Source organism: Callorhinus ursinus, unplaced genomic scaffold, assembly GCF_003265705.2.
Source record: "Callorhinus ursinus isolate GAN/ISIS: 27379988/994484 unplaced genomic scaffold, GSC_fseal_2.0 scaffold57, whole genome shotgun sequence".
Taxonomy (NCBI): Eukaryota; Metazoa; Chordata; class Mammalia; order Carnivora; family Otariidae; genus Callorhinus; species Callorhinus ursinus.
Genome location: NW_027397119.1, coordinates 8764653 through 8791379, shown reverse-complemented (window position 1 = coordinate 8791379; position 26727 = coordinate 8764653). Strand labels below are relative to the sequence as shown.

The window sequence follows — 26727 nt, the reverse complement described above, 5'->3', positions numbered from 1 at the left end:
CATACACCAGTGGTTATCCTGAGGGTGGATGGATGCACCCTTTCCCAAGCAAACAAAGCACCATATGATGGGTAAACGTGCCCTGGAATTTTTCCAGCATGGTGCCCCCCGTCTACTAGCGCACTTCAGGGAGATCAGCCGTGCCCTCCCTCCGGGCACATATGCTAACTGGAACAAGCGGGTGAGGTTCAGCTGGAACTTGTGTCCCACTGAAAACTCCTGACCCAGGCCTGTCCCTGGCACTGTGTGTGGCCAGGTGTGGGGTTCGAGGTTACTAGCTTGGCCTTGGGGGAACGCAAGTCCGGCTGACCAGACGGACGTAGACAGTAGCAATGGGGCGGGGCCAGAGGCTCAAAGGACACAAGGAAGAATGAGCTGATATTGAGGCTCATGAAACAAAGGGACAGCCCCCCAGGCAGGAAAGAAGGAACATGGGGACGGAAGGCTACATCGAATGTGTTAGAAGCCTTAAGGAGAGCCCTGGGGAGCTGGGAACCCATTTAATTTGGGCTTGTCTAAACTCACTTTATTCCCCCTTTATGTGCCAACCATCATTACTCAGGGCATGGTTCCAGCAACTCAAAGGAATACCGAACTTAGCTGCATGCTAACAGTACTGAAAATAACCATAGTCTCTTTTAGTACTTCAGGTGGGGCCACTCATCTTCATCTGAGAGCCCAGGGAGATGTCAGGACTTGCCTCCCTGTCCTAAGACTGGTGCGTGCGTGCGTGCGTGCGTGGCAAGGTGGTATGATGCGGTGGGTGTACAGTACTAGGGTGAGGACCAGACTGTCGTCCTGCCAGGCTGGTGGTGGGACCGAGTCTACTGCACATATGAATCTAATACTTCCACAAACAGAAGGTCCCCTTCACCGGGGGGCTTCCAGCAGCCCCAGAAGCAGTTCCTAAACCAGCTAGAGGTTTTGCATGGTGCCCACTAACCTGCATGTTGTCCTGCAGGCTCTGACCCACACGCTCCCACCCTCGAGCCTTCCATTCCTTGTTCCTCCCCACCCTACCCCGGGGGGGGGGGGGCAGCATCCCGTAAACCCAATTCTCACAGGGCCCACCCCATTGAGTGAGCTCTGAAGCCGAGCTTCACATTGCACCCCACCCCCTCCACCCACACAGCTGAGCTCACCAGGGCCGGCCTCTTTTGCAACTTTCCCAAGTCTGTGCATGAGAGGGAGAGGAGGGAAACAGAAGGAAGTCGCTTGGCCTCAACAAGCTGTTCTGATCCAAAGCCTTTTTCCTCTGAACCAGCTGAGAACTTCGCTCTACGAGGAGACCGCCGGACTCAGAGAAAACGCCGCCTGCCCTCGGAGGCCAGATGCTAAGCGGCCACAGCTGTAAGTGCCCTGGAAGTTTTTTTCGGTTCTTCTGTCTGTCCCAGCAACCCCCAGAGGTACTGGGGTTTGGGGGTGGGGTGGGGGGGAGTAGAGGCAAGGCATGCAAGGATGAGGCTTAGAATCTGGCAGCTTCAGGGCTTAGATCCAACCCCAAGACCCCCCACGCCAGAGAAACATCTAGGGCATGGCAGTAAGCCAGGCAGGAAGGACTTCCCCGCCCAGCCCAGGGAGCTGGGGCCCGGCTCAGGGCTCTGCAACGGTCTCAGCAGGAGGACACAGCTGCTGACTCAGCTGAGGAGGGCCAGCTAACGCCCTGGGTAGGCTTGCCACATCAACAGGGCACCTTCTTGGTGGAACCCTCTGGCCAAAGAGTCTCACCGGTGAAGAGGAACTCCTAGAGTTAAGAAAGTGTCCTTGTTTTAAATCGTAAATGTCTCCCGGCACGGCTCTGCAATGCTAAGCAAGCAATGAACAGAGCTGGACAGATCTGGGTTCTAGTCTCAGCTTGCCACTAATTAGTTGTTCTTGACTCAGGAACCCAGTGGACTCTGCTGGCATTTTGTAAATTGCCAAGTGCCCTATAAGCGCTAGGCATTATGCATTAATAAAAATAATTTCTTTGAGCTTGTCAGTCGATGCCCCAACACACAAGATAGAGATAATAACTAGTTTGTAGCCTCAGATCTACATAGTGCTGATGCATAGTAGGCACATAGTACATGTGCTGGATGGATGGACAGATGGACGGACAGATGGATGGATACATGGGGATGAATGAACGACTGTTTATTGGAGATTCAATATTCCCAGCATGGGTCAGGCTCTGTGGAGGGATAGAGAAGTGGGAGGCAGTGTCCTGTCCTCTGGGCACTGACATTCTACTTAGGGAGACAAGACTAATACTTCCAAAGAACTTAAAGAACACGAGCAAGCGCTGAACCTCCTGAAACCAGGGCTATGGGTGCACTTCCTGGAGGGAGCAGGTCTAGACCTGCTGGGATTTAGGAGGGTAAGGCAGACTTGTGAGTCTTCCCTCAAGGCAATAAAGCTTTCACTCCATAGATAGCTTCTTTTCAAAGACAAACTTTATTCCCATGATTGTAAATCCCATTATTTTTAGGGTGGATATATTTATCATTTTCCAAGATGTGGGATCAGGGAGGGGAGGCACTGAAAGTGGGGTAAGGTAGTAGGAGCAAGGTGGGGAGACTGCCTGCTTCAGAATTCCCCTCTGCCCCTGCTCACTGGCTCCTAGTCGGCAGAAACGACACCTCACCCAACACCAGCAATGCAGGAGATTGTACCTGGGTCCTGGTTGGGGCCAGTGGGGTAGGGAGAGAAGGAAAGCGAGAAGGTAAGAGCAGAGCAGATCCAAGAGCCCTTGTAAGACTGGTCCCGAGCCCTAGGGCTGTTGTGGGTGGTGGGGGGGGGGGACATCAACCCAGTCTTTCTTGCGCCCCAGGGACTGAGCTATACCGTAGCTTGGGTGGGCAGGACCAGGGCTCCAGGCTTAGAAGGATTGCCAGGCAAGAAGGGGAGATGAGTTAGTCACATGCAGTAGACAGTGAGTCGCCTGCACATTTTTCTCTGGGTGGACCGGGGCTGGCTGAAGGCAGCCTGCTTTTTTCCCTGTTATTTAACAGTGGAAGGTGATGACTCAGCCTGGCCTCTAGGAGGATGCCCAGGTTTGAAGCATCCGAGGCAGCTGAGTGAGTGGGAGGAGGCTCAAAAGGGCAGCTGTTGCCAAAGTCTGGCCAAGGGCAGAGCCCAGAGGACATGGGAAGGGACTCAGCCACATCTGAAATCTGCACATGCCTCCTTGGTGAGCCCAGCCAGTGTCTTCTGCCAAGATGCCTTCCCTCACCAATGACATGGTCCTGGTCACCTTCCTGTTGCTGCTAGTTATCCTGGGTGCAAGGACCAGGCTATTTTAAATAGCAAGCTCAGCAAATATCTGCAGCGGCAGAATACTTTAAGGGCACATCCAGGGAAGGGGCCTGGGGGCGGGGGGTTGGGGGTAGGGAAAGGGAGCTCAGAGTCAAAGCCAAGGTGAGTCACAAGGGTTTGAAGAAGAAAAGACTCAAGAAAAACTCAAGGAGAAGCCTTGAAACCTCAGAAGGCCTGGCATGTGGCAGAGGGATTGAGCATGTTTTATGTGGCCCCAGGAGAAATCCACAGCTAGTGGAGGGAAGGAGCTCTATGGGGGCAGGTCCAGCTCTGTCTTCCATGATGTGGTCGAGATGGCTCAAGCATTGGGTGGGGGTGAGACTAGATCATCTTTGAGGTCCCTCTACAGTGCGCTGGAGCTGGCTCCCCACTGGTAGCTTGAAACCAGCCGGGGTGGGTGTATCTACACCGCAGAAGGTGGCAGGTGCTACAGATCTGGTCTCTGCCACCACCCCCATCCCATGCAATTGTTAACCATTTATCTGGGTCTTCCCCAGTTGGGGGAGCCTGTGCTCTAAGAAATGACGTGTGCCACCCTGCAGAATAAGCCACAGCCATGAGCCATGTCTGTTTCACCCACGTGGGAACACACTCACCAAGGTCAAGCAATTCACCCAAGGTCACGAATGTATGGAGAACTCTGATTCCAAAACTCGTGATCAATCCCTGCTACTAGGGGACCTCCCTCTTCTGCCCCAGACACAAAAGTCTTGTCAAGAAGTCACATTCAGGGGTGCTTGGGGGGCTCAGATGGTTAAACGTCTGCCTTTGGCTCAGGTCATGATCCTGGGGTCCTGGGATCGAGCCCCACATCGGACTCCTGGCTCAGCGGGGAGCCTGCTTCTCCCTCTCCCTCTGCTTGTGCTCTCTCTCTCTCTCTCTCTCTCTGTCAAATAAAAATTTTTTAAAAATCTTTAAAAAGAAAGAAAGAAAGAAGTCACACTCAGATGACTTTGGGCTGCCATCCACCCATGTGCTCTTTTTAAAGAAATTTTAAGGTTTTATATTTGATATTGTTTAATTACAATAACACCGAGCCTTATGTAGCAAATTTTAAAACAAGACATATATAAAATAAAACAATAGCTCCTAGCTTCTCATCTCCCTTCCCCCAGCTCCTATTATTCATTTAGAGTGTCTCTCTCCATAGCTTTCTGTATATACAGGACAAGCACAAGTATAATATTAAATATATGGTCAACACATGTGAGGTTGTTGTTTTTATACAATTGAGATCATACTATACAAAATGTTCAGGGATGTTCTTTTTTACTTAAATTGTTATCATATTTTTCTACCTCATTACTTCCCTCTTTTTAAAACCGCCTAGTATTCCAAAGTCTGAATGGATCATAATTTATGTAGAGACTCTCTTATCGATGGGTACTGGGTCACAACAACGTTCTCCAGCAATTATCTTTGCATAAAGGTATGTTTGAGCATAGGTACGTTTCTACAGGACAGATTTCTAAAATTAGAACCTGGGGTATTACATTTTGATATTGTCAATTTCCCTCCAAAAAAGGCCAGGCTTTTCGTAGTCTGTCAACAATATACAAATAGCGCTTCCGCTGTACATTTGCCGACACTAAATGTTACCATCAGTCTTTTTAATTTTTGCCACTCTCTGGCATGTAAAAAAAATTGGCATTTTTAAATTCTGTATGTCTCTAAAAATGAGTAAGGTTGAGTATCCTTTCAGAGCTTACTACTTATCATTCATAAGACTTCTGTTGGTTGCTTATTCATATTCCTTGCCCGCTTTTATGTTGTATGTTATTTTTGATTACCTGTTGGGAGTTTCCCAGGTAGTGCATACTGATCCTCTGTTATACACACACACTGTCTACCTCCCCTGCCCTCACCCCCAAATTCCCCTTCGTAAGCACACCAGCTTCGCTGCCCTACGTCAAGCCCACACCACCCAGCCCTGAGCCTCTCTGACAGGGGCACCAAGTGGCAGGTGTGTGATCCTTGTTCTAGTCTTATGGAAGACAGTAGAATGAGCAGGTAGGCCTGGATTCAAATCCCAGCTCCCAGTCCAGGCCCTACCATTCATAGGCTGTGTTTTTAGAGAGAAACTACCTCCCGTCTCTAAACATCTATATCCTCAGTGGTAAAATAGAGACCAATAGTGTCGGTCCCGCAAGCTCCTTTTGTGTGTTAATAATAGTCATAAAAGGGACGCCTAGGTGGCTCAGTCGTTAGGCGTCTGCCTTCGGCTCAGGTCATGATCCCAGGGTCCTGGGATCGAGTCCCACATCTGGCTCCCTGCCCAACAAGGACTTGGCTTCTCCCTCTGCCTGCCACTCCCCTGCTTGTGCTCTCTCTTGCTCTCCCCCTCTCTCTGACAACTAAATAAATAAAATCTTAAAAAAAAAAAAAAAAAAGGAAAAAAACCAAAAAAAAATTAAAAAAAAAAAAAAGAGAAGTCCAAAAGAGCTAACATTTCTTGAACCTTTAATGTGGGCCAGTAAATGTATTACAATAATATAGTGTATGTATTCTCATAATGTATTCACTCATTTAACCTCACAATGAGATGCATATTTGAATTTGCATATTCACAAAATCCTCAACTCAGTGCCAGGCTAACAGCGTATAGTGGGATCACAGATGTCTCCAACATGGAGGCATGGCCCTATCACAGCGCGTGAACACACTGCCCTCCAAGTAAGCACGCCGAGTCTTGACCGTGGTGGTCAGTCCTCACACAACAGCTCTTGTTCGGCAGACCTGTTCCCTCTGCTCCCATTTGTACCTCTTGTCCCTTGGGCTGCTTTTCTCTCCATCTCCTCCAGCTCTGCTAGGGTTTTGGGGGGCACACCACACCCAAGCCCAGGGACCCAGATCTTATGCACGCAGATTCTACGGGTCCAGACTCGGGAGGTCAGGAGGCAACGTGGCAGAGGAGCTTCTCTGGGCTTCAATTCAAACCCTGGCTCATCCACATACCACCTGGATGGCCTTGGATGACTTATGAGTGAGGCGGCTTTTCAGAGTCTCAAGGACTCACCTCACAGAACTCTTGGGAGGATTCCCTGGGTTCTACGAGAACGCAGAGCAGGCCCAGCGGGTGTTCTGCCGGTGCGACTTCCTTCCCCTCTGTCTCCACCTCCCTGTGGTTCTGACTCCCTTTCTAAGGCACTGTATTAGCTTTCGAAGCTAAGTTAGCATCTTGTACCAAAGCCTTTAGGAAAGAGCTCAGCATGGCTCCCGCTCCCCTTCTGGGGTCGTAACTGGTACTCGGAGGGACATGCTGCCTTTCTGAGGGTTCTGAGACATTTCTCCCTTGGGTGCCTTCCCTCCGGGCGGTGACATCCCTACAAAATGCCACCCTAACTAATACCTGGAATTACCTTCATCTACCTGTCTGGAGCATAGGGAATGTTTGCTGCAAGAATGAAGGAATGAATGAATGGACAGAATCCTTGGTCTGATCCCCACAACCCATCTTAAAACTTGCTTCTTCTCCCTGCTTTCCTATCTCCATAGGAAGATAGGCTGTGTTTTTAGAGAGAAACTGCCTCCCGTCTCTAAACATCTGTATCCTCAGTGGTAAAATAGAGACCAATAGTGTCGGTCCCGCAAGCTCCTTTTGTGTGTTAATAATAGTCATAAAAGGGTCTTCCCTTCCCTGAAGCAAATCGTCCACCTTCTCCATTCACCTGTTCCCAGAGTTTTGATTACTTCATTCCCTCCCTCTGAAATATCACCCCCTAACCACAAGTCTTGTTTCTTCAGGGCCCAGTTGGATTGCCGGCTTCTCTCCCCACCCGCAAATTCCCACAGCACTTTCTCTGTGCTCCTGTTGGGATGCTTTACACCTTCTCTTTGGTGTCATCACTCAGCCCTGTGCTTTCTCCCAAGTTCCTATTGGTTCCATCTTTGTGCTCCTCCCTGTGTCTATCGCAAAAGCAGGGCTTTGCAATGCAATAGACATGTAGGTCTTTTTGGAATAACTGTCATGGATCACCAAGACCTGTTGCCCACCATGCCAACCCAGCCCTCCTAGGCTATGGCAGAAGGTCCAGTGACACCAACTCTGGCTTTTGGGACAAGCAGCTCTGAGCAGAGCCTCAAATCACTCTTGGGCCATTGCATGGCTCATGGAGAGTCACCAACAGCCCTCAGCCTCTGGGGGCTTTTGTTTGAGCTTTGCACTAACTAGGCAAGGCAAGGCAAGCCTCTTGTGGCCAGTGAGTTACAGCTCCAGTAGATAAAGCAGGTTTCAACCAGAAGGGACCTTGAGTCTTTGGGGCCCAACTTGTTCATTCGCTAGTTGGAGAGCCAAGACTCAGAAAGGGGAAGTAACTGGCCCAATGCCCCACAGTGGCAAAGTGAGAGAATGAGAACCAAGGCCTCAGGACATCCAGTGTAGAGCTTTTTCCAAGTACCAGGGGAAACTCAAGCTGGCTCTTTTAACACCTCAGCCAGGCAGAGTCAGATCAAGGTTTGCTCAGTATGCCTACCGAGTACATCCAAGGATAGGAGACTCAGGAGTTGGGAATTGTGTATACATAAGTGTGCATGTAAGGGCAGAACCCAAAAAGCCAGTTAAGCAAACCCCCTGCGACAGTTTTGCTTTAGCTTGTTAAAAAATAATAATAACAATCAATATGTGCATGTCTATAGAAAATGCACACACGCACGTATGTGTATTTCTCTTATAGGAACAATACCTGTTTGCCATGTTTGTTATTTAAAAAAAGGAACATACTAAAAAGCACAGAGAACACATGTTAAATTGTGTAATTTCCTACCACCCAGAATTAATCACTTAAATTTGTTGTATATTTCTTTCTAGCCCTTTTTCTATGTAAGTGGGAACTCATGTCCATAACTGGGGTGGTATTGTATATACAGTTTAGTGTCTTCTGTCTTTCATTTAGACCCCAGGAGGGGCACCTAGGTGGCTCAGTCAGTTAAGTGTCTGCCTTCGGCTCAGGTCATGATCCCAGGGTCCTGGGATTGAGCCCCGGGTCGGGCTCCCTGTTCAGCAGAGAGTCTGCTTCTCCCTCTCCCTTTGCCCGTCCCCACTGCTCATGCTCTCTCTCTCTCAAATAATAAGTTTTTTTTTATTTTTTAAATAATTTTTAAAATTTTAAATGATTTTAAAATAATTTCTAAAAGTCTTTAGACCCTATGCATAAGCATTTCCCCACATTAATATAATATTCTCAAAAACTCCACATTAATAGTTCATTGTGTGCCATGATTTATTTACCCACTTCCTTGTTGTTGGATGTTTATAAATAATACTGTGCAGAACATTCTTGAACAAGAATCTTTGCCTGCATTTCAGATTAGTTCCTTAGGACAAATTCCTAGAAATGGAGGGCAGGAACATCTTTAAGGCTGTCAATACTTGCTGCCAAGTAGCTTTCCAGAAACATGTACCAATTACACCCCCACCAGCTGCATTGGAGAAGAGCCTTTTGATTCTGTGATTACAGCAACACCTCGGGATGGGGGAGGGGCACTCTCCCATCCAAAGCCTCTCAGGCGGTCCTGACAATGGACCCCTTGTCCTGCCCCCATCTCCTCTTCCCACACTGCCCTCCATCCCTGGCTCCAGGCTTGACTGTCCTCAAGGCCTCTGTTCAGTCCCGTCCATTCTTCTTGGCGCTCCAGGCTGCCTCCAAGAGTAGGGTTGGTAAAGCTAAAGGGTGAGTGATGTGCCTGTCCTATGGGGCCACCACACTTCCAGCCTTGGGGAGGCCCCAAGAGGAAGTTGGAGGGGAGGTGGCGTAAAGGTTGCTGATCATCCATCTCTTTTGGAAAACAACCCCACCTGAGTCTGGGCCCAGAGCAGTGATCTGCACATCAAGGGAGGGAAAGCAGAGGCCAGCCTGCAGGGGACTCTGGCTGCAGGGGACTCTGACCAGCATGCAGCTGACTCCTGTTTCCCTACAGGCTCTGAAGCCCCTCCATGAATCCCCGGAAGAAGGTGGACCTGAAGCTCATCATCATCGGAGCCCTGGGGTAAGCCAAGATCAGCTCAGGGTGTGGGGGTTGGGAAGCAGCCCCTACCCAAGGGCGGTGAGACCTCCTGAATATTTCCCACCTACCATGGGTCCCTTTCTGATTCAGAGTGGCACCAGGGAGGACATCCCACCCCCAGGAAGAGAGCTCAGATGGCAAAAGAGCCTGGGAGTCGGGCTGCCTGGTTTCTGCTTTATTTGGGTGGGTCCTGGCTTCTAGAGTCCATTCCCTAATCCCTTGCTGCTCACTGTGGTCCTTGGACTACAAGTGTTAGAAATTCAGAATCTTGGAGAGATGGCAGCAAGAGGGGCATGGCAAGATCTGAGAATGGTGTGTGTGTGTGTGTGTGTGTGTGTGTGTGTGTGTGTGTGTGTGTACGTTGTTCACATGTGTCTGGGTATTTGTCCTCAGTGTAGGAAAGACTTCCCTCCTCCACCAATATGTGCACAAGACGTTTTACGAGGACTACCAGACCACACTGGGGGCCAGCATCCTCTCCAAGATTATCATCCTGGACGACACAACTTTGAAGCTACAGGTGAGCAGCTCTGCCTTCCCCTCTTCAGCATGCATACCTGAAAATCATCCCACATTCCCTAGCTAGCCACTCAGACAGTAGTGTGCACCAGGAGCTACAAAGGTCTAGAGCAGAGATCAACAAACTTCAGCTCATGGACCAAATGTGGTCCACCACCTGTTTTTGTAAATAAAGTTTTATTGGAACACAGCCATGTCCACTGTTTACTTATGGTTATGGCTGCTTTCACACTACAATGGCAGAATTGAGTAGTTGCCACAGACGGTATGGTCTGCAAAGCCTAAAATATTTACAATGTTGCCCTTTAAGAAAAAATTGCTGATCCCTGATCCGGAAAAAAAAAAAAAAGGACAAATCCAAGGGTTGGGAGGCCCCACTCCTAGTCTCAGGTTCACCGGAAATCTTGGTAAGTGGCCTGGAGCAAGTCACTCCCAAGGTCCAAATCTATCCGATGAGAATAACTGTGCCTGTCTTGATGACCCAGGGGAAAAATGAGAGTTCAGATGACAGTGCAAAGATGCTGTAGTGTACATGGGCCACAGGGTTAAGATGCCTGTGGGTGAATGGACCACAAGCGCCTGTGCCAGGGCTGTCTGCTTCCTACCTGGGAAAGGAAACTTTGCCATCACGTGATCCAGTTGGGCCCACCTCCAGGCACTCATCGCAGCCCGACGGGGTGGCTGTTCTTCCCCTCCAGATCTGGGACACGGGCGGACAGGAGCGGTTTCGCTCCATGGTGTCCACATTCTACAAAGGCTCCGATGGCTGCATCCTGGCTTTCGATGTCACCGACCTAGAGTCCTTTGAAGCGCTGGATACCTGGCGGGGTGATGTTCTGGCCAAAACTATTCCAATGGAGCCTTCCTACCCCATGGTGGTGCTGGGAAACAAGATTGATCTCGCAGACCGGCAGGTACCGTCCATACTTTCATTCAGTCACCAAACATTGTGTGAGCACCTACTACACACCAGGCCCTGTGGTAGAGCCCACACATAGAGAGCTGAATCAGACACAGTCCTTGCCTTAAGAATCTTGTAGTCTAGTAGTGGATACAGACACTCTAAAAGATGATTATGATAAATGCAATGATAGAGATATACCTTGGATATTTGGGGACCACAGTGAAAGGGCATCTACTCAAGCCCAGAATATAGAAAGGGCTTCCTAGGGGAGGTGGATTCAGCATGAGCAAAGGCAAGAAATAGCATGATGTGAGTTGAGAAGTGAAAGCAATTTTGTCTAGAGACGGGGAATGGAAGAATTAAGGCATCAGAGGAAGGCAGGTGGAATTTGAGTTCTTATAGAACAGTATTTCTACCCAGGGCCAGGCAGGGGATTGCAGTTATAAATTCTTGACTCTATAAACTTTCTGGGAATATATTTTATCAGCATGAGTGTATTCCAGATTATCTGGCTAACCACATGACAGCCAGTCTGCTCCATAGCTATAGTGACCCCACTCGTGTAGGTGTTTACTGCCATAGTGGAATTGATTAGAGCTCTTTCCTTATTGCGTACTAATGAAAAAAACAAGAGAGGTAGTCTTAATTTGTAAAAGATGCTCTTGTGCCAAATGAAGCTTAAATGACACCAAAAAGAGCCATTTGAACAAGGTTGTCTTAGTGTTTCAAAGGGAGAAAAGAAATGAGGAACTGAGCCATCATATTTGAGCTACATTTTCACAACGGTTCAAATAGAGAAAAGGATAGAACTGAGGCATCATTTGGAATGATGGATGGATGAATGGACAGACAGACAGATGGACAGGTTGGATGGATGGATGGATGGACGGACGGATGGATGGATGGATGGATGGGTGGATGGATGGGTGGATGATGGTGTTTCCAATGAAGCTACCACCATCATTAAGAAGAGCCTTCTGTTCAGAAAGAGATGAGTTTAGATGTGCTGAGTTTAAGGAACTTGTAGAACAACTAACTGGAGATGACAGTAGAATATACAAGAATAAAACTTCAAAGGAGATGTCTGTGCTGGAAATAGAAATCTAGGCATCATCAATTCAATGGTCACTTCAGGTTTCAAATTTAGTGTCAACTCTTTAATTGCAAACATCCAGGCTCAGGTAATAATCAAAGTCCTAAGTTCATTAAAAGGCAAGTTGTCTCCCTTTCTTTTTTCCACTTGGGGCAGTTATAGGTGAGAAACTATGGTCTAGGTGGAGGGAATGGTCCTTTGCCTATCATTGCCGACTTTATGTGGCCTACACTCCCTCCCCTTCTCTGGATAATTCTGGTTTCAGACCCTGTCAGGAATGAAGCAAGAGGGAGAAGAAGTCAGCAGAGCAGGAAAATCCTTATTTGATGGGTACTGTCACAAGATAGTTTGTACTCTCTGGCCCCGGCAGGTGTTTCAAGTCGTCTCTTCCATGGGTTACCTTTGGATCCATAAGAAGCGCCCACTGGAAGCATTTACTGTCCCTCCTATGACAAGCGTCTTGCATTTTCCGCCTCTCTCTCCTCGTCTTCTGATTTTTCATCCTCCACCCAACTGAGGGCACCATTTCCTGCAGGCAGCCCTCCTGATGAGATTTACAACAGCCCCAGGCTGGCCAGCCCTCTGTGGAGCCTCCATCTCCTTCACAAGGCTTGCCCTCGAATTCTGGCTCCCTTGTAGGAGCAAGGGTGATTGGTTCTCACAGCAGTCTGTTCTCTCTCTGCCCTGTTGCCTTTTGCCTTAGATCCCTCGAAGGCATGCCAGGCACCTGTCTGCGGTATCCACCAAACTACAGGGGTCGTATGTTAAGCTTTTCAAGTGGCCTCCTTGAAGCCTTCCTTTTTTTTGGCTAGAGGTGAGGCTTTACCTATTCTCCCTCTTGCAGGAGGGTAAGGCATATACCCACAACACAACTATTTCCAAAGAAATCCTTTCTAATCCTCCTCTCATCCTTTTATATTCATGCTGTGGGTTTTAGAGCCATCTAACAATTTCTTGGTCATGAACCTTTGGAAATGCACAAGGTCCTGGGGCGGTCTGTCTCCCAACCCACTTTATATCTGACATCCATCAAATTGTAGTGCCTCTGCTGAAACTTCCATTTTAACATCCTGCTTCATGAACCTGTAGGTCATAGAGTGGGAAGTTGAAGGATTCCAAGCCTGAGAGTGATTTTTTCTCAGTGAAATCAGAGGCACCAGCTTCTACTGAGCAGGAGAAGGAAGGGAACCAAGTAGAAGCCTCAGGAATCATGGTGAAGCTTTGCCAGTTACTCTGGAGAGAAGTCAAGGACAAAGATAAGAACTGGTGGGTGACGCTAGAGGCTCAGCGGAAGAAGGAGACCAGGAGTTAAAGCTGGCATCTGCAGGTTGGGTGTTTCTCCAGCAGCCACATGTGGGTGGGGAGCCAGGAACGAGGGACCTGGGACTAAGGTGTTTCCAGACAAGAGTAGCTGAAGAGTAGAGGTGTGGGGGCATGGACAAGCCACCAAGGAAAGAAGAGAGCCAAGGGGAGGTTTGAAGGAGCAGGCAGCTGCAGTGTCCAAGGCGGAAGGGCAGAGCAGAAGGAAGGAGGGCGGAAGGAGGTCGAAGGGAAGGAGACTGTGTCACAGAATGGGAGGCCAGATTCAATATTTGATGGAGGTCCTGAGTCAAGACCCGAGAAGAAGAGGCTGAAGTGGAGAGAAGATGCATTCTGTTGGGGGGGCAGGAATTGTGAGGCTACCCTGAGCGGGGGCGGGGGGGGGCACGGGGTGAGGATGACAACAAGCAGGTGATGACTCCGAGGGGTGGAGGGGAGTCCATCCAAGCCAGGGGAGGGGCTTTGCTCTTCAGAGAGAGGAAGGAGAGAGACCTGAAAGAGGCAGTGAGGCCCCAGGCAAGCCCATTCTGGGGTCTGTGGTGAGCGACACATGGAGATAGCCCCCACTGGTGAGGGCGACAGGGGGAAAGTCCAGAGACTCCAGGAAAAGCCAGGGCTCAGCCAAGCCAGGGAAGTGAGAGAGGACCCTGGAGGAGGGAGAGTGAGGGGAGTTTGTCTTTCTGCAGGCAAGCCCCCCACCAAGGGCATGGCAGGGTGGGGGTGGGGGAGGTAGAGTAAACACCAGAGGTGGGGAAGCGCTCAGCAATAATGAAATGAGGGCAGGGAAGTGGAGAGGAGGAACCGGTGAGTGAGGAGGGGTGAGGCTGGGAAGCCGCTGCCCTCCAGGGTCTGTTGTTTTGTCCCAGCTTAGCAGGGGGGTTGGGGAACAGAGAAGGCCAGCTGAGAGACGTGCTCTGGGCTCTCACGTGCACAGGGGTGAGTGGGTAAGAGCCAAGGGCCACCTGAAGGAGCGCCTTCTCGGCACTCAAAGCCGTGCCTGCTGTGTGCCCCTGGTCAGCTCCAGTGTCCTCACGGGCGACATAGAGCCCAGACTCGGATTTCATGAGCTGGCCTGGGGATTGAAGGTAGTGGTACCAGAAAGCAGCACGTGACGAGCTTAATATACCGCGGGGGTTGCTAGCCTCGCTCTTATTTCCTCCACGGGATGGGCTGAGAAAACATGCAAGTTTTTCCCACTTCATAAAACGGAAATAAATATTTAAAACTAGATTGCCAGATTTAGGATGAGGGGAAAGTTCTGGAGATGGGTGGGGGTGATACCCATCCATCCATACCCAACAGCGGGAATGTGCTTAATGCTACTGAACTGCGAGCTTAAATATAGTTAAAATGGTAAAACTTATGTTTATGTATATGTTGTATACGTTACCACAATAAAATACATATATATCTGTGTATTATATATGTATGTATCATATATATGCATGTATTATATATACATATATTTATCACCAGAATGATTTTAAAGAAATGGTTGACTTTTTAAAAAAAAATCCCTATTCCGTCTATAAAAGGTCATAGTGGAAAAATATCAGTTTGATAGAACAGCTCTGCTAGCACCCAACCTACAGGGAATTTATTCACTGGAATGTGAATTCTTTGCTCTATGCTCAGGTAGGCAATTTCTAACTCATCACTGATCCATAACATGGGAATTGTATTTTCCGAAAATATTCTGTTATTTTTGGTAGCGGTTTAAGATGTACCTGACTCACTAATGTTAACATTTATACAATTGATCATTTAAAATGCATAGGAGATGGAGGGGCGCCTGGGTGGCTCAGTCGTTAAGTGTCTGCCTTCGGCTCAGGTCATGATCCCAGGGTGCTGGGATCGAGCCCCGCATCAGGCTCCCTGCTCAGAGGGGAGTCCGCTTCTCCCTCTCCCACTCCCCCTGCTTATGTTCCCTCTCTCACTGTGTCTTTCTCTGTCAAATAAGTAAATAAAATCTTTAAAATAAAATAAAATAAAATGCATAGGAGATGGAAAGGCATCATACATAAAATTATGCAAACTGAGCTAGATTTGTGAAACGTTTGGCCTCTGATGAACAAGCAAAATTGTAACAGAAGGAAAACGTTAATAGTATATATTATCAACCAAAAGCAAAATTAACCCAGGTAATGCTTTTAAAAATTTTGTATTTCCCATAATAAAAATAAATAAATAAAATAAAAATAAAAATTTCGTATTTCCCAAGTCCCCAAGTAGCCCACCCTGAATTTATTGCCACAGTCAGAGCCCAAAGTATAAAGAACTGTCATTTTATAAATAAAGAGAAGACAAGATGATTTAAACTATCATGAAACCGCAGCAAGAACTGGAAGTGAATAGTGAAAGGTGCTGTCTGGGTGGCTTTCTTCCCAGGCCAGCTTGTGGAGGTTGAGTGGGGAAGGAGAAAGGGTGAATGAAAAGAAGGAATTCTTTTTTAAGATTTTTTTTTTTTTTTTTTTTGAGAAAGAGAGAGAGCACGAGCGAGTTAGAGGCAGAGGGAGAAGCAGGCTCCCCGCCTCCGAGCAGGGAGCCCGATGCGGGGCTCCATCCCAGGACCCTGGGATCATGACCCGAGCTGAAGGCAGACGCTTAACTGACTGAGCCACCCAGGCGCCCCAAGAAGGTTAATTTACAACATAATCTCGACTGACGTTTTGGGGCGTGTATTTAACCATTCCATATAAACCCAGCAGAGAAGGATCGGGGCAAGTGAGGTGAAACGCCTACCACAAGCGGGCACCAGACAGACCCCCGTCACTGCCCGGTGGGAGAGAACAGAGCTGAGCTGTGCTGAGCAGATTGCTGCTGCAGGGCTTGTCCTCCCAGCTCTGTTGCTGGGCTCCACGGGCACTAATTCTGCTTCTCACACCACGAAATATAAAAGATCTCCCTACATCCTGGAGAAGGGGAGGCCTTGACGTCTTTTCACTTGACCTCAGTTTTTACTGCAACTCCTGTGCATGCTCATCACCTGGTGGGGCTGGGGGTGGTTAGAGAGAAGGAAGGCAGGAAGGCCCTGTAAGAGGTCAGTCCCGTCCTCCCACTGGAGGATCTTAAAAGGTAGGAAGCCCTTTGCATTCCTAAGGTGCCATCCAGGTACAACAGTGAGTTCCTAATGCTTATTTATTTGTGGTTACTGGTGAGGACAGCACGAATCACCAGCCACCCTTGCTTGACCCTTCCTCCAAAGAGTTCAGAATGTTCCTGAACTGTGAGCCTTCTTGGTTGCTCACCAGGCCTTGGGCATCCGTGCTCCATGGAAGGAAGCAGTCCTGGCCAATTCTAGGGCCCTCCTCCTAAAGGCAGGAGGGTCTTAGAGATCAGAGGCCAAGACCAAGGCCTAGGGTTTCCCCCCAGGACCTGGGCATGGGGTGTGGATGTGTCACCTAGCCCCCAAAAGACAGGCTGCTTAGCTGAACCCAGGCTGCACCCTCCAGTCTTAGGTGGCGAGCCTCCCAATGCTGGGGCATTGCTGGTGTCACTGGGAGAGACAGCTGTGAGCCCCTGGTGCTGCCGCCACACGTGAGACCAGGGAAGCAAGGACCAAAGAGACAGGGGACAGGGATGCTTCCTTTAATCCCAAAGAGACAGTCATTCCTAGAACCTGCAGGAGTGAGGGAGGCAATCTGATTTCCCCCTGGCTGCGCTGTCCTCTGGGAGAGAGGCAGAATGTCCTTTGTCCATGATAAAAACCCTGGCTCCCTTAAGTAAAATGAAATCATGGTTACAAAGTACCAAGCACAGCAATGTTCGATATATGGCCATTTCCTCTTCCCGGAAATTATTAGGCATTAAACTGAATGGCTCCAATTGTCTTTGGAAGTAACTCACGGGACTTGCCAAGCGCTTTCCAAACCAACATGCTCAAACTCTGATCGGCCGTTTGCAGTCGGGTGGAGATATACTCATTCCGCCCACACCGAGTGTGGCCCATGGTGCCAGGTCAAGAGCTGAAAAGACCCTGAGCCTGAGCTCAAGGAGCCAGTGGTCTAGCGGGGGAGGCGGCTGGGCAGAGTCCTCACGTGGTGCCCTGCAGAGGGCAGCCCCGATCCCACCGGCACACTGAGCTGGGCGTCACTGCCGCTCTGCCTTCTCAGCTGTGTGGCCTGAGGCAAGTTGCTAGACCCCTCTGAGCCTCAGTGTTCTTACCTATTAAGTGGAGCTATTAAGACCCATCTCACAGGGTCACTGGTGGGATTCAATGGATTAATAGTACAAGATGTCTCAGTATCTGGCGCACAGCAGCGGCTTACCAACTGTTCTTGGGACTCTACCCTGGGGAAGAAGGGTTAGCAAGGACCTGCGTGTCTGCTCAGCAACAGACCTCCTGGGCACAGGCCCTCGTCAGCCTGCTCAGGGGACAGAAGTCCTCCACCCTGACTAGCGTGTGTCACGTTCATCTCCTTTTGAAGGGACTGAGGAAGGAGCCAATGGCAGGAAGAAGTGCCTAGTGTGGGCCTTAGGGGGGCAGCCTGGTACGGTGGGTTGTGATTCTCTTCCAAGCCTGTATGCAAATCCTGCTCAACCTCACACACCCTGAGCACAGTCCTCAGTTTCCCCATCTGGAAAATGGAGCTAGCAATAACCACCTCATAGAGTTATGTCAAGAAAGAATGCACGTAGGGACGCCTGGGTGGCTCAGTTGGTTAAGCATCTGCCTTCAGCTCGGGTCAGAATCCCAGGGTCCTGGGATGGAGCCCCATGTCGGGCTCCCTGCTCAACGGGGAGCCTGCTTCTCCCTCTCCCTCTGCAGCTTCCCCTCCTTGTGCTTCCTCACCTTCCCTCACTCTCTCTCTCTCTCTCCCTGTCAAATAAATAAATAAAATCTCAAAAAAAAAAAAAGAATGCATGTAAAATTTCGGAAACACGGAAGATTCTCGATAAATGGGAGTGGGGGGGGGAGATGGTGGGGATGTGTCGGTGGGCAATATGATGACAGTGGGGATGGTGGCGGTGATGATACAGGGACAGTGATCATGTCTTCCCCTCATTCAGGTGCCCCCGGAGGTAGCCCAAGGCTGGTGTAAAGAGAAGGATATTCCCTACTTTGAAGTCAGTGCCAAGAATAACATCAATGTGGTACAAGCCTTCGAGATGCTGGCCAGTCGCGCTCTGTCCAGGGTGAGTGGCTATGGTGGCAACACCTCCAGGGCTGCCCCCAAGGATGGGAAACTCAGGAGCTTCCAGAGAACACACCGGGCGCAGGTAGGGCTGTGGGTAGGACAAGATTGCCCATCGTCTTCCTTAGTTCCGGAATGGGCCCAGCAGTACTCTGATTCTGGGCCCCAGAAGGCCAGAAGTATAAAGCTCCCTTAGAGGGTAGAGTCGGTGGCCCCTCAGTCGGGCTGATTATCATCTATGGAGTTTCTAAAACGTACGGTTCTGCACCTCACCCCTGGACATTCTAATGCAGTAAGGGTTTGAGAAATGATGATCTAGTTCAATCCTGGCTGGTGGCAGAGACGCTCCACAGAGCCATGCATCTGTCCAAGTGGAAGATCAAAGCTGCAGGAGTTGCTGACATCCTCCATTCAAACAGCCGGATAGCTGTGGACCCTGTGTTGAGTGTATCATCTGTGCGGGGCAGAGTGCAAGGCTCGGGGCCCCTTGCTCTCTGGAGGCAGTCTGATAGGCCCACGTGTGGTCACAGTACAGGTGTGTGCTGGGGAAGCATTTGGCGGGGGACCTCAGAGGAGGGGCACACAGCCCAACTGTGCGGGAGGAGGGGGGAGGACAGGAAGATCAGGGAAGGCTGCCTGGAAGGGGTAGCAGCGTTTTCATCCCCTCCAATATGGAGTCTGGAAACTCAGAAGAGGGTTCATGAGTGATCAGCACAGGGAAGGAATCAACTTGTCTCATCATTCTGCCACATTTAATCAGGGTGGGCTTCTCAGAAGAGGGGAGAAGCTCATGGCAGCAATGATTTTGAATTGAGGAAAGGAGCACGGGAGATTGGGGGTTTCCCCTCTGTGGAGGTGCCTGCCATTGTTGTGGGGGTGCCTGGCCCCATGCTGCCCGTGGCCCTGGGGAGAATGTTCCTTGGCCCTGCCTGTGGGCGTCCACCAGGGAGAGAGCCGGCAACCACCTCCAAGGGGCCGCCCGCCCGGGGAGAGGCCCCAAGCGTGCCATGCAGACCTCTCAGAGCCTTTGTTTCAGGGTTTGCCCCCTCCAGGCTGTTTTTATGCTTCCTCCCCAGCCCCCAGCCCTCGCTGCCTCGGGTTAAAGGGAAACTGGGGGTGCCCGTCTCTAGCGCATGATCAAGAGGTGTGGTTTTATGACACCATCTGCAACGTTGGCTCTGAAGCCCCAGATGAGCCTGCTCACGCCATTGCCCTGGAAAGCAGAGGAACGTTGTTTGACCTTGTATGGTGGTCTGTGATAAATGATCCTCCACAAACACGGGGCAGTGATTTGCCAGATGATGAGTCACAAGGAAGCTCCCTCAGTCCACAGCCCGTTTGTGTGTGGTCAGCATCTGCCCTCTCTGAAAAAGGAGTGCCCTTTATTCTTAAAGTTACCTCTTTCCTGCTGTGTCAACTTTCTGGAGCTCTCTACTGGTTCTGTTGTGGTGGTCGTGGTTGTAGTTGCTGTTTTAATACCCCACTTGTTAAAGGAATGGCTTAGCAAGCCCAGGTCAGTCCCTCGTGTCGACGGCGGAAATTTACCGATGAGAAGTCTGGAAGTCACAAGTATGGCGTCCACAGTCCTGCTGACCTGCATTCGAATCCTGCCCTGGTGCTTTCAAGGAGACCCATGGGCAAGTCATTATGACTCCTCTGAGCCGCCGTTTCCTCATCTGTAAAGTGGAAATAACGCAATCCCAGAAACACTTATTGAGTTCTCAGGCTAGGGCTGGAGCTCCGGACCTCGGTGGCTCTCAGGTCAGGTGGAGGAGTAAGACATTCACAAACAGGCTGTCGTAGACGTAAGTGCCCCAGAGGGAGCAAGGTCAAGGCACAGAGATGACTCAGTGGTGGCTGGTGGAGAGGGTGGGTGAGGATGTTACCCAGAGAAGTGGCATGTGACTTGGGTGTTGAAAAACGATACACAGATTGCAAGTGGACACGGGAGGGGGGAAGGGAGGGCAGGGGAATGACAGAGCGAAGGGCATGGCCAGAGGCCCAGGCACCAATCTGCAGGGCCCACGTGAGGAACCAACTGTGGGTCCGTCTGTAGAAGGAAACGTGGCATGAAGGGAAGTGGGGTATGGGGCAAGCGAGGAAGCCCACAAGGTCAAAAGCACAGATCATGAAGGCCTGGAGAGCCCCAACCAGGACTCGGATTTCACGCCGCAGGTGCACACTGTCCAGACGTCGCCGCTGGACCCGAGGCATATGGGGGCTCACCCGGTACCTTGAAACCCCACCGGACATGTCCTTTACTCAGAAACTTGAAGGAGAAATATTTTCACATTAAAACAAAGCAAACAAACTACCAGAGCATAGAATGTAAAATTCACGTGGATGTTTACGGTGAACCTGGATGTTGCACATCTCTAGTTTAAGGTCAAACACATTTTCAAAGACATTTTCTACAAAAGCTTTCCCCCTCCTTCCCAGGGAGGTAGTTGGGAGTGTTTGAGAGGGAGATGTGAGGGGTGGGCAGGGGAGGGAAGCCCCACACTGGGGCTCCAAAGCCCAGGACATCTGACATTAAGTCCTGGCTCTTCCTCTTACTGTATGTCCTACAGCAAGTCATGCAGCCTCCCTCAGCCACCACTTGCCTCTCTTTAAGTACCAATAAGAACAATGGGGCTGTTGCAAGGGCCAAAGAAAGCAATTCATTGTACAAGAAGGCATTAAACAAAAGGTAGCTGCTTTAAAACAGGAGCTGTGTATAAGGGTTTCTGGCAGGGGTGTTTCCTGCTTCATGGAGGATGGGCCCCATGGGTGGATGAGAAGGTACCGCAGCAGTCCAGGCATGACAGAATGAAGATGGCAGGACAGGGTGGACTCAACAGACGTTGGAGGGAGAGCCTCAGGGGTTGATGATGGTCGAATATAGGAGAGAAGGAACCAGGAGTTATTTAGGTCAATGACCAGGTTCCCAGCTTGGCTATCGGGGGCATGATTGAATAGAATGCTAGGGACCAAGCTAGGAGAGCAGGAACATCACAAGAGGAGAGGGTGATGCGGTCCATTGGGGCACATGACACTCGTAGTCCCTCGAAACATCTGAGTTCTGCAGTGAACTCTGGTTGGAAAGAGTGGTTTTTGAGTCCAGCACCAGAATAGGTCCTCAGCTAACATGTTGAAAGAAAAGATAGTAGGTAGTTACTTTAGTATCCCAATCCGGCCACTTTCAAGGAGGAGAGTACTTAGTTATTCCAAAATATGATTAAGAATGCCCTCATGATCCAAGAAGGGACACCACCTGCTTCAGGGGTTCTGGGATGATGAGATTTTGCTCAGCAAAATCCAGTTGGCACTCCATCCCTGCTGGGACCAGTCAGGCCTGGTCCCTGTGGAGTGAACGGCAGCTTGGAGGCCCAGTTCCTTCGAAGCTAACGAGACAAAGACATAGTTGCCATGTCCAGGAGGGAAGCAGGCTGGCTGTCTAGCAGGTAAGCATGTTGAAATGATAGGACTTTTTTGAGGTCCACCAGCTGCAAGATCTAAAAGCACCACAGAGGTGACCAGGCTTGAAAGGACAGACTGCAACAGTCAGTCACATCCCTTAGGTGCATCAGGTGCATGCGGGAGGACACTACTATGCGAATTTACAGCTAGATGCACACATCACCTAGAGGACCGGGGCCTGGAGGAAAGAATTACACAGGAGACCTAACTGTGGCCTGCCGGTTACTCGAAAGTTTTGTGGGAAATCTGAGGAGCCAGATGATGCCATGACGGGCCAAAATGGTGTCACAAATGGGAAGCACTCTGGTAACACGGACCCGTAGAGGTGTGACTATTATTGGGTGTAAGAAAGCTGGTGTGAAGACCTCGGGCTTTGCCAGTGTCATGAGCGAGGAAGTTTCTCACACCTTCCAGAGGCAGCGTTCCATTTGAATCTAGAAATGCGAAGGAGCTCAGAAAGCTCCGCCGCTCCTCTGGGCACTCCCACTCTCCTTCCCCGGAGGCTGGCGTTGCGGACGATGGCACGGGTTTCTGGTCATGAGGGGCTCTGGGGTCCCAGCAGGGCCTTGGGTGGACGTGAGGGTGGGGCGTACTCGAGGGTGATGAACCGACAGGCCCTGCCTCCTGGGTCCAAAGATCCAATTAGGAAAGTTCCAGATCCCAGTCAAGGTCTCTGGCTTTCATGATGAGGGAGGGACGCAGAAAATACCAGACAGTAAGAGAATCCTTCCAAAACCTTCCCCTCAGGCGGAGATGGCTCCCTCGGTGTAGAGAGGGGCTTAGCCGGGGACGCTCTGCTCTCCCTCGGCCCTCGCTGGGAGGTTCAGAAATGTCAGGATTGTAACTACGTTCGCTCGGCGGTGTGAGAGGGCCCCGCACCCAGCAGAAGGGGCCAGCAGAAGGACCGGACACACCCGGAGCGGCAGAGCCTGGGGCCCGCACACCAGGCTGGACGGTGCTGGCAAGAAGGAGCCGCTCGGCCCCATTTTCTCTTCTCAGACACGTCGGGTGGGATTCTGCTCTGTCAGGGTGAGAGCTAGGGAAGCCCTGGGGTGTCCTGGGTCAAGTGTGTAAGCAGTGGGGGATCCTCCCCAGCAAAGGGGGAGATCAATCTGGGGTGTGGGCACATCTCCAGAGAGACAGACCTTCTGCAGAGCCTACACTGCCCTCAGCCCCCAGCACTAAGCCTTCCTGTTAAAATTACTATTATATAAATTCTAATAACTCTAAATAACCTGTCTAGGGATCCTCAAGGCCCATCACGCAGGCCAACTAAGGCCCGCGAGACCCTATGTGGGAGGGCTGAGAAACAAGGGCTCTCAAGAAACAAACTATTTGGAAAAAGGGCTGGATCCCGGCCCAGCACCATGAGCTCCACACGTCAGCCCAAATGACCACTCAGTCTGGGGGTGACAGTGAGTCATGGGTCTCAGGAGCCAACATCATCAGGGTGCAGCAGGCGAGCCCTGACACCACCTCCTGGGAGCCAGGGCCACAGCATTAGGGCCGTGACATTCACCAGTGGAAACGGGTGCTGCTCGGGGCCACACCAAGGTGGTGAGAGGCACTCACCCGCCGAGTGAGTGCACACCCACCAGCTCGCACACTCACCCACGCAATGCCAGCTGTGGGGGGCATGGACACCTGAGCCTGGTGACTGGTGAGAGCCTGGCAGAGTAGAGAGATGAGGTCCCTTTAAGAAGAGACCCTTTCGCCTGGGAATCCATCTCCTGGAGGAAGGGCCTCCTTGCCCCACCCCACCCTCGCCCCTGAGCCAAGCGGGGAGGGTTCTGGGAGAGAAGTGGCCAGCTGGGTGGGGAGAGGCTTTCTCCGGACATCGCTGGGACCCAAGCGTTTGGGGAGGTGGGCAGAGAAGCAAATAGGGCCTGGCGGAAACGCTGAGTCTATTTTAGGGAGAATAGAGGCCATGGGAAGGGCAGAGGGTTGACGGGGCTTCTCCAGGTGCCCGGGCAGCGGTGAGGGGAGGCTGGGAGGTGGACGTGGTGAGAGAAGGTTGGGGTGGGGGGGTGTTTGTGGGGAGAGGTCTCCAGCAGAAAGGAGGAGTGGGCTGTCATCATCTCTGCCTGAGGTCAGATGTCAGCTCAGTTACTCCCTCTGGAGAAGGGAGAGTTGTGGGACCTCGTTGGAGGTCAGGAGACTCGTGCTCCGCCGGGGCCTCAGCTTCCTAACAACACAATAGGGAGGGAACAAAAAGCCCAACCACCACCAGCCAGCAAGAGACAGAAGGCAGGTGAGGCTCTTTGCCTCTCAGGATGTGAACTCTGGCTTCTCTTTTCTTTCCCCAGTATCGAAGCATCTTAGAGAATTACCTCACAGACTCCATCAAGCTCTCACCAGAGGACCAGTCCAGGAGTAGATGTTGCTGACCATCTAGACTCCCGCCCCGGTGCTCAGCGAAGCCTGCCTGGGGCCTGGGCATCCCGGCCCCCACCAGCCCCCCACCCGCCCAAGCCCAGCCCCAGCAGCCTGGCCTCTGCGGCCAGAGTCCTCCACCCCCTCGAGTCTGTACTGGGTCCAGATCAGAGTACAGCCCCTGCCTCGGGCTGAGTGCAGTGAGGACACGGCTGGGCCTTAGGTGCCCCAATGGAACCCAGAATGTCACAGCCAAATCTTGGCCCTGGAGGAGGCACAGTTCCCTCACTGGCTCCAGCCTTCCTGCCACCCGCCCTCCCCGAACACACCCCTGCTCTAGAACGCACATCTCTGCAGACGGCCAGGCCACTGTCTCCGGAGTCCTGTTCTACTCTCCTGTGAACTGGCCTTCCTTGTCCATGCCACCACACACCCGCAAAGCCTCAGCACAGCTTTGCAACAGGGCCCAGCTCAGGCTCCCTTGGTCACCAGGGCCAGAAGGTGAAGGCCTGTACCTCACGTGGGCGCCTGCCTCAAACCCTGGCAGCCACGGTTCAGGCCTGGAATATTGCTCTGTCCCCTCCAGGGTATGGGACTGAGAGAGCTCAGGAAAAGGCACCAAGGACTGGCTCATTCCTCTCTGCTGAATGCTCAGACGACTCCTATAAATCTCTCTGAGCCTCGGCTTGCTCGTCGGTCAAATGGGGGTGGTATGTGCCCTGCCCACTTCAGAATATATGATTTTGAGGACCAGAAGCTCTGCTTAAATCTCAGTTGCTGTCTTTGATATGCATTTATTTATTCCTTCAACAAGTGTTGTTGAGTGTCTACTATGTACAATGCACAGAGGTCTAGTGACAAATGAAGTCAACAAGGACCCTGCTCTCCAGGACCCCACATTCTGATAAGGGAGAGAAGCCATAGACACAGAATTGAAACAGATATTCTCAAATAGTAGATAAGCACTTGAACAAAGCAAACAAGGAAATGGGATTGGTGCAGTTTCAGACAAAATGGTCCAGGAGGGCTTCCCTGAGGAGTTGTCATTTGGCCCAAGGACTAGAGAATGAACAGACTACACTAGAGATCTAGACAAAGAGCATTCCAGGGAGAGGAGGCAGCAAGAGCCAAGGCCCTGAGGTGAGGACAAGCTTGCTGTGTTCCAGGAACAGTGAAAGGACATTCATTTACATGAAGACTCAAAGCTGCTGTCCCTGAGACAAGCAAAGGGACCCCGCCCCCCCAGCTGCTCCCTGAGCCTCTGCTGACTGGCCACCAGAGGGCAGCAGTGCTCCTTCCCTTGCAGGCTGAGTGGCCAGCCACAGAGGCGTCACACTTAAACGGGGGTGCTTTTCTCTCTGTTCTGATCCTCAAAACTGGTCCTCAGGCTGTGAGCATGTTTAACCCTGTGAGATCTGTGGGGTAGGAGAATCCCAATTTCTTACGCCTGGCAAGAAATGGGCAAAAACTGAAACATGAATGATTCAGGCAAGAAATCCTCATCAGTGACAAATACTAGAATGAGGGGCCAGGGGACTTCCAGCTCTATTACAAAGCTGTCATCATCAAGACAGTATGGTACTGGCACAAAAACAGACACATAGATCAATGGAACAGATCAGAGAGCCCAGAAATGGACCCTTAACTCTATGGTCAACTAATCTTTGACAAAGCAGGAAAGAATGTCCAATGGAAAAAAGACAGCCTCTTCAACAAATGGTGTTGGGAAAATTAGACAGCCACATGCAGAATTAAACTGGACCATTTCCTTACACCACACACAAAAATAGACTCAAAATGGTTGAAAGACCCAAATGTGAGACAGGAGTCTACCAAAATCCTAAAGGAGAACACAGGCAGCAACCTCTTCGACCTCAGCCACAGCAACTTCTTCCTAGAAACATCGCCAAAGGCAAGGGAAGCAAGGGCAAAAATGAACTATTGGGATTTCATCAAGATAAAAAGCTTTTGCACAGCAAAAGAAACAGTCCACAAAACCAAAAGACAACCGACAGAATGGGAGAACATATTTGCAAATGACATATCAGATAAAGGGCTAGTATCCAAAATCTATAAAGAACTTATTAAACTCAACACCCAAAGAACAAATAATCCAATCAAGAAATGGGCAGAAGACATGAACAGACATTTCTGCAAAGAAGACATCCAAATGGCCAACAGACACATGAAAAAGTGCTCAACATCGCTCGGCATCAGGGAAATCCAAATCAAAACCTCAATGAGATACCACCTCACACCAGTCAGAATGGCTAAAATTAACAAGTCAGGAAACGACAGATGTTGGCGGGGATGTGGAGAAAGGGGAACCCTCCTACACTGTTGGTGGGAATGCAAGCTGGTGCAACCACTCTGGAAAACAGTATGGAGGTTCCTCAAACAGTTGAAAATAGAGCTACCATACGATCCAGCAATTGCACTGCTGGGTATTTACCCCAAAGATACAAATGTAGGGATCCGAAGGGGTATGTGCACCCCGATGTTTATAGCAGCAATGTCCGTGATAGCCAAACTGTGGAAAGAGCCAAGATATCCATCGACAGATGAATGGAGAAAGAAGAGGTGGTATATATATATATATATATATACATATATATATACACACA

General features: G+C 50.5%; 1 protein-coding gene across 1 annotated transcript; it reads left to right on the top strand.

Annotated features, from left to right (window-relative positions):
- The first annotated feature begins 1143 nt into the window (after positions 1-1143).
- Positions 1144-24859, top strand: RAB7B (RAB7B, member RAS oncogene family). Its single transcript, XM_025855253.2, has 6 exons — positions 1144-1350; positions 9214-9282; positions 9694-9820; positions 10518-10733; positions 18147-18272; positions 24037-24859. The coding sequence occupies exons 2-6, from the start codon at positions 9230-9232 to the stop codon at positions 24115-24117; spliced, it is 603 nt and encodes a 200-aa protein (XP_025711038.1). The 5' UTR covers positions 1144-1350; positions 9214-9229; the 3' UTR covers positions 24118-24859.
- Positions 24860-26727: the final 1868 nt, after the last annotated feature.

Coding starts and splice junctions, on each gene's coding strand:
- RAB7B (XM_025855253.2), top strand. CDS start 9,230: ATGAATCCCCGGAAGAAGGTGGACCTGAAGCTCATCATCATCGGAGCC. Junction 9,821..10,517: donor ACACAACTTTGAAGCTACAG/GTGAGCAGCTCT, acceptor CTTCCCCTCCAG/ATCTGGGACACGGGCGGACA. Junction 18,273..24,036: donor CCAGTCGCGCTCTGTCCAGG/GTGAGTGGCTAT, acceptor TTCTTTCCCCAG/TATCGAAGCATCTTAGAGAA.